The sequence below is a fragment of the Piliocolobus tephrosceles genome, chromosome 15, assembly GCF_002776525.5.
Source record: "Piliocolobus tephrosceles isolate RC106 chromosome 15, ASM277652v3, whole genome shotgun sequence".
Classification (NCBI taxonomy): domain Eukaryota; kingdom Metazoa; phylum Chordata; class Mammalia; order Primates; family Cercopithecidae; genus Piliocolobus; species Piliocolobus tephrosceles.
This window is the reverse complement of record NC_045448.1, coordinates 106,879,652-106,887,015: the sequence shown is the minus strand read 5'-3', so window position 1 is coordinate 106,887,015 and position 7,364 is coordinate 106,879,652. Positions and strand designations below refer to the sequence as shown.

The following is a 7,364-nucleotide window of genomic DNA, read 5'->3' as shown; positions in this document are numbered from 1 at the left end:
CGCTCTGTCGCCCAGGCTGGAGTGCAGTGGCCGGATCTCATCTCACTGCAAGCTCCGCCTCCCGGGTTCCCGCCATTCTCCTGCCTCAGCCTCCGGAGGAGCTGGGACTACAGGCGCCCGCCACCTCGCCCGGCTAGTTTTTCGTATTTTTTAGTAGAGACGGGGTTTCACCGTGTTAGCCAGGATGGTCTCGATCTCCTGACCTCGTGATCCTCCCGTCTTGGCCTCCCAAAGTGCTGGGATTACAGGCTTGAGCCACTTTTGTATTTTCAGTAGAGATGGGGTTTCACCTTGTTAGCCAGGATGGTCTCCATCTCCTGACCTCATGATCTGCCTGCCTCAGCCTCCCGAAGTGCTGGGATTACAGGCTTGAGCCACCGCGCCCAGCCTCTTTGAGCATTTCTTTTTATTTTCTAGAATAAAATGTTCCAGGCTCATCTTCCAGGCTGTGAATAAACCCGCAAGGAAGTTGCTATTATTACCATCCCCATAATAGATACGGGGAAGCCTGGGGACAGCTCTGGAATACACAGCTAGCAATTTCTTGTGGCAAGATTGTGAACCCAGACCATAGCTCCAGACCCTGAGCTCTTTTTCCCCCACTCCAACTTTTAAATTTTTATTTATTTTTGAAACAGGGTTTCTGTCGCCCAGGCTGGAGTGCAGTGGTGTGTTCATAGCTCACTGCAACCTTGAAATTCTGGGCTCAAGCAATCCTGCTGCCTCAGCCTCCCAAAGTGCTGGGATTACAGGCATGCACCACCACACCTGCCCAATTTTCTATTTTAAAATAATTTTAGAGAAAAATTGCAAAAAATAGTACAGAGTTCCTACTTCCCCTTCACTCAGTTTTCCTTAACGTTAACATCTGGCACTACCATAGCATAATGATTGAAACCAGGAAATTAACACTGAGGCAGTACTATGGACTAACCAGCAGACTTTATCGGGATTTTGCTGGCTTTCCTGGTAAGGTCTTTTTTCCAACCCCAGGATCTCACATTGCACTTGGTCTTTCCTTGTCCCCGTGACCTTCCACTTGTGAACAAGACAACTCTCTATTCATTTGTAGACTTTCCTCACTTTGGGTTTGCCTGCTGCTTGCTCCTGGTTAGATTGAGGTGTTGCAAGAATACCACAGGCAAAATCAGCCCCTTCTTAGTGCATCATCAAGAGACAATGACTTATGGCTCACACCTGTAATCCCAGCACTTTTGGAGGCGGAGTCAGGCAGATAACTTAAGGTCAGGAGTTCGAGACCAGCCTGGCCAACATGGTGAAACCCCGTCTCTACTAAAAATACAAAAATTAGCCAGGTTCGATGGCTAGCGCCTGTAATCCCGGATACTTGGGAGGCTTAGGCAGGAGGACCGCTTGAACCCAGGAGGTGGAGGTTGCAGTGAGCTGAGATCTCACCACTGCGCTCCAGTCTGGGCAACAGAGAGAGAGTCCACCTCAAAAAGCAAAGAAAAAAGAGACAATGACTTATGGCCAGGCTCAGTGGCTCATGCCTGTAATCCCAGTGCTTTGGGAGGCTCAGGCAGGCGGTGTACCTGAAGCCAGGAGTTCAAGACTCACCAGGGCAATACAGTGAGACCCCCTCTCTCTACAAAAAAATAAGAACTAGTGGGGTGTGGTGGTGCATGCCTGTAGCCCCAGCAACTTGGAGGCTGAGGCAGGAGGATCCCTTGAGCCCAGGAGATGGAGGCTGCAGTGAGCCGTGATCATGCCACCACATTCCACTCCAACCTCCTCAACAGAGTGAGATCCTGTCTCTAAAAACAAACCAAAAGAGACAATGACTTATTCCTGGAGATGTATACTCTGATTATTTGGTTAAGGTAGTATCAACGTTTCTCCACGATAAAGTTAGTATTTCTCCTTTTGTAATTAATAAGTATCTTGTAGAGGGATAGAGACAACACAAATGTCTTTACTTTTGCCCACTGATTTTTGTCTCCATTCTTACCTGCAACAATGATCACTGTGGTGTTTCCTCAATGGTGACTTTCTTTTTCCACAATTCCTTTGACATCAACTGGAGTTCTACCATAAGTGAGAGCCGTCCCTTCTTCCCCATGTATACATTTATTCAGTTACTTATTTGCATGAGTATGACTCACATATTTTATGCCATGGCTTATATCATCCGTTACAGATTTGAGCATTGGGTGCTCCTTCTAATTGGTTCTTGTGTCCTTTAGACAAGCCCTTCCCTTTTTCACTTCCTTACTTTATGGTACCACAGAATATTCCAAGCTCACCTATTATTTTCCCTGTTGCAGGGAATTGTCCCGGGGAAATATAATGTCCCCTACTAGGAGGACCAAACCTTTGCTCTTGGGTGGAAGTGGATTCTATCTGAGCTTAGCTTAGAAAATGGAGCCCATCGGCCGGGCGCGGTGGCTCATGCCTGTAATCCCAGCACTTTGGGAGGCCAAGGTGGGTGGATCACAAGGTCTGGAGATCGAGACCATCTGGCTAACACGGTGAAACCCCGTCTCTACTGAAAAAAAAAAAAAAAAAATTAGCTGGGCGTGGTGGCGGCGCCTGTAGTTCCAGCTACTCGGGAGGCTGAGGCAGGAGAATGGTGGGAACCCGGGAGGCAGAGCTTGCAGTGAGCTGAGATCGCGCCACTGCACTCCAGCCTGGGGAGACAGAGCGAGAAGACTCCATCTCAAAAAACAAACAAACAAAAAGAAAATGGAGCCCATTGGCTGCGTGCAGTGGCTCACGCCTATAACCCTGTAATCCCAGCACTTTGGGAGGCCGAGACGGGTGGATCACGAGGTCAGGCGATCAAGACCATCCTGGCTAACGTGGTGAAACCCCGTCTCTACTAAAAAATACAAAAAAACTAGCCGGGCGAGGTGGCGGGTGTCTGTAGTCCCAGCTACTCGGGAGGCTGAGCCAGAAGAATGGTGTGAACCCAGGAGGCAGAGCTTGTAGTGAGCCGAGATTGCGCCACTGCACTCCAGCCTGGGCGACAGAGTGAGACTTGGTCTCAAAAAAAAAAAAAAAAAAAAAAAGGAAAATGGAGCCCATCTTCCCTCACCAAGAAAGAACACAGGTCTCACACTAATGGTATTAAACTATTTACAAGTACAGAATAAAGAATGTTTTCCTAGCGTGGTATTTAGAAACCAAGATCTGGACACTGTATGTGCTCACAGCTATTGTAGTGTCACTGCTTCCAGACCTTCCCAGCAGACAGGGCTAGGAAATGCATGTATATGTTCTAATGCTCTCACACACAGATGTGTTTATTTCAGTATCTATCTGTATGTATATTAAAACCGTGAGTTCATACTACTTCCAACTCTAATCCCACACAGGCTTCATTCCAGCTGTACTACCTTCCTCCTCTGTAGCTTTTTCCAACAGTCAGAAGCTGGCAGAGTCTGAGCACTTTAACCTGCCAGAAGAGTGGGTATAGAGGACGGCACTTTGCCTTAAAGGACAAGATTTTGACAGGCACAAGCGAAGATCATTCCCATGGAGAGGACAGCATGCCTGGAGGCTAGCAGGCCAAGGATATGAGGGGTAAGCCTAAAACAGGGAAGGAACAGGTCTCAAGGGGCCTGAGTCAAACACAACATGTGGCTCACGAAAGTGGTTGTACCAACATCACATCAATTGTTTCACATCACCAGGCAGTGGAGAACCACTTGACACTTTGGAGTAGGAGGTGTCAGAACCAAGATTATCTGGGCTTTAGCTCCAGGAGCAAATAGATTGGGTGGCCAGGGAACGAAGCTGTGGTCATAAGCTACGGTGGCAATGGCTGTACTGGAAAAGACAGGGAAGGCGTCGATGGATAAGGCTCCAACCTGGGAGGCGGGGAACCAGTGGTGCCATGAACAGAGCCCTATGGGAAGAAGAACTGGTCTGGAGGGCACCCTAACATGGAGTTCTCTGTGCAAATTCTGCTCTGAGGGCCAGTGCAAGCATAACTGCCCTGTGACCACAAAGCCTCACAAACAGCCTTGGCAGACAGTCCTCAGTACTCTCTCCACTCCTACCTCATCTCCTCGGTCCTGGGCCCTCCCTTGGCCCCCACAAACCCCAACTGACTACAACACACTGCTCTGGTCACCATCCTATGGCTGGCCACCCATCTCCTAGGACACAGCTAACAATCCTCCACGGACCAGCTTAACCTACCTTTTTGGTTCATTTCATACAATGGCCACAGACCAATGACCCTTCCCTGCTGACTGGGCATTGGGTCTCTGCCTTCCTCTCCAGCCCCACTGGTCCCAGGGCCTTTTTTTTTTTTTTTTTTTGAGATGGAGTCTCGCTGTGTCGCCCGGGCTGGAGTGCAGTGGCCGGATCTCAGCTCACTGCAAGCTCCGCCTCCCGGGTTCCCGCCATTCTCCTGCCTCAGCCTCCGGAGGAGCTGGGACTACAGGCGCCCGCCACCTCGCCCGGCTAGTTTTTCGTATTTTTTAGTAGAGACGGGGTTTCACCGTGTTAGCCAGGATGGTCTCGATCTCCTGACCTCGTGATCCTCCCGTCTCAGCCTCCCAAAGTGCTGGGATTACAGGCTTGAGCCACCGCGCCCGGCCTTTTTTTTTTTTTGAGACGGAGTCCTGCTCTGTCGCCCAGGCTCACTGCAAGCTCTGCCTCCGGGGTTCACGCCATTCTCCTACCTCAGCCTCCCACATAGCTGGGACTACAGGTGCCTGCCTCCATGGCCGGCTAATATTTTTTGTATTTTTTAGTAGAGACGGGATTTCAGTGTGTTAGGATGGTCTCAATCTCCTAACCTTGTGATCCACCTGCCTCGGCCTCCCAAAGTGCTGAGATTACAGGCGTGAGCCACCGTGCCCGGCCAAGTCGCAGGTGCTTCTTTGGGCTCTCACATCTGCTTGGAATGCCTGCCCTGTCCCTGGCTAACCTCTGGGCCCTTGCAAGTTGGCCTGCCCCACCTGTCGGACTAGGCGCCTATTGCCTCGGCTCCGCCAACTCTGCACTAAAATGGCCCATCTCTCTTACTCCCCTGACCTGTGTATTTGTTAGGGCAAGGATATAACTTGTTGATCATTGGCCCCAAAGACACGGTACCATCCTGGACACACTGTAGGTGCTTAAACACTTAAGGAAGTAAAGAGCAGACATTCTCCAAACTAATTCCTCACTGCTCCTTCTACCCTTCCTCTCCCTGCTCTTCGGCCTCTTCCTCTAGGGCCTGGCTAAACTCACAGCCTCCCTGCCTCTCCCCGCCTTCCCCATCCTGACTTGTCTGAACACATGAGCTTGCATCATTGCTGGTGTCCACCAGCCTTAGCCCTGGCTGAATGCGGTGAGCAGAGGTGCTCAAACAGGCCTGTCCAAGGTCCAGGGGCAAGGAAGGCAGCCTAGTTCTGCTTCCCCTGGTGGACGGCAGCAGGGGAGGTAACAGGTGAGGGAATTATGCTCCAGGGCGAGAGCCTGGCCTCCTGAGGCCTCTCATGCCACGTTGCCCGGCCAACCACTGAAACCCTCACGCTGCTGAGCTAGAGCCAGTGCCATGCTGCATTCGCTCCAGTCGTTTCTCTGAAAGTCCCCACGGATGGAAGAGCAAACAACAGCACAGCCAGCCACAAGAAAACGGAGCCACACGCTGGGCCTTGTCCATAATTATTACTACAATGATTTACAAAAGTTTTTTTTCAGGCAACTGTGTTAAATTATTGTACATATCTGACAGAGGGAGGTGGGCCCTGGCCACAGCAAAAGTGATGACCTCTTTCTTGGGTGAGGTAAGAAAATGTCCCCCACCCCCTTTTAGGTCTGACTCCTTATTAAGTGGCTTCCCTTCAATAAATGATGAGCCTCAACCCTTTCCCGCCCAGGGTGCCACGGGTAGAGGGAGGAGCAAGTCGATGAAGCGCTCTGAGGGGAGAGTGCAGCAGCTCCAGCCACCTTGCAACCTCTGCCCTGGCTCTGAAGGGCCTGACCCTGGGCTGCACCCCCTTGCTGGGGATGGAAGACCATTCAGTACTGAGCCCTCCACCAGGGCATCTACCCAGGAAGACGACAGAGTGTGGAAGGGGCTGTGCCACCCTGTCGGGTCACGAACAGGAGGTGGCAATGGACGTGCTGACACACCAGCGGGAGCTGCTGGACGCCCCTTCAGCCCAGTCCCCAAACTGCCTACACAGGCATCCAGGCATTCTGGCCCTGGAGCTCGGGGAAGTGGCCCTGAGAGTCAGAGCAGAGAACCACAGGCCTAACTGGCCCTGCCAGGGGGATACCCAGAACAGCCCGACATGGCGCTCAATTCCCACGCGCCAGCTCAAGGCTCCTGTCCATGCAGCTCAATGTTACTCCTATGTGTGTGTCGTGTGCGTGTAGAGGGGAAGGCTGCAGGGGGGCACTGTTGTGCCGCCTACCCAGGGGTTCAGGGCATGCAGGGGACCCTAAGCCAAGTATGCGAGCCCAGACCAAAAAGGGTTAAAGGCTCTGGCTGCCCTCCCTCCCCCTCTCCCAAGGTGCCCCGCCCTTCTTGGGCACTAGAAGGTTTTGCGATGAATAGCACGGGAGCCATCCTCTTCATACTCCTTTTTGGACACCCACATCTTCTTAAAAGTGTCCAGCGAAGCCAGGATGGAGCCACTGTGGGGATGGAGGGATAGCGATAGTGTTGCTGGGGACCTGTCGGGCCAACCACCTTCCTGGGCACTCAGAGTTCCGTTTCCCTAATTCGGGAGGGAAATCCACCCACCTCCACCTGGCCTGGGCCAACCCCGGGAGGAGCATCCAGGGTAAAGTGGTCTCTTCCCAGAGCCCTCCCTTGAGCCCCGCCTCACCCAATCCACGTGGAGTACAGTCGTTCCTGCGGGGCTGAGATCTAGAGGGAGGAAGTGGCCACGTAACTGTGGGTCCCCACCCAGCAGCCATCCTCCCAGCCTTGGGGTCACCTCCCCAGGTCCTGAAGCCCGACAGCAATGGCATCAGCTGGGGAGTGGTAGCAGTGGCCTTGGGAGGAGCAGGGCTGGGTGGACGCGAGCCAGTGAGCAGGTTTGGAGGCAGCATCCACCCTTCCTCCCCATGCCGAGGCTGCCAGCGCCCTAGCGCCCCACGGGGAGTCTCTGTAACCTCACCTTGATTTTGACATCCTTTGGAGCAAGCTTCTTCACTTCACTGAGTAATCGGTCTCCGAAGCCTGTGAACACAAAGCTGGTTGAGCCTGGGGTCTATACCCGGCCTCCTCGCTGCTAGCTCCCACACCCAACCGTCAGGGCCCCCAGCTACTGCTGGCCTTCTTTTTTTTTTTGAGACGGAGTCTCGCTCTGTCGCCCAGGCTGGAGTGCAGTGGCCGGATCTCAGCTTACTGCAAGCTCCGCCTCCCGGGTTCACGCCATTCTCCTGCCTCAGCC

At 52.6% G+C, this 7,364-nt stretch overlaps 1 protein-coding gene across 2 annotated transcripts in view; it reads right to left on the bottom strand.

Moving 5' to 3' along the window:
* Positions 1-5,605: 5,605 nt before the first annotated feature.
* The window catches only part of ACTR1B (actin related protein 1B), an 8,384-nt gene continuing 6,625 nt past the window's right edge, over positions 5,606-7,364 (bottom strand). The window contains exons 9-11 of one of the 2 annotated variants that reach the window (XM_023211452.1): positions 7,089-7,150; positions 6,795-6,835; positions 5,606-6,600 (exon numbers count right to left, since the gene is read on the bottom strand). In XM_023211452.1, the coding sequence (XP_023067220.1) occupies positions 6,498-6,600; positions 6,795-6,835; positions 7,089-7,150 (206 nt within the window). In that variant the 3' untranslated portion in view covers positions 5,606-6,497. The remainder of the gene's footprint in view (positions 6,601-6,794; positions 6,836-7,088; positions 7,151-7,364) is intronic. The other variant, XM_023211453.1, reaches the window with a different exon arrangement.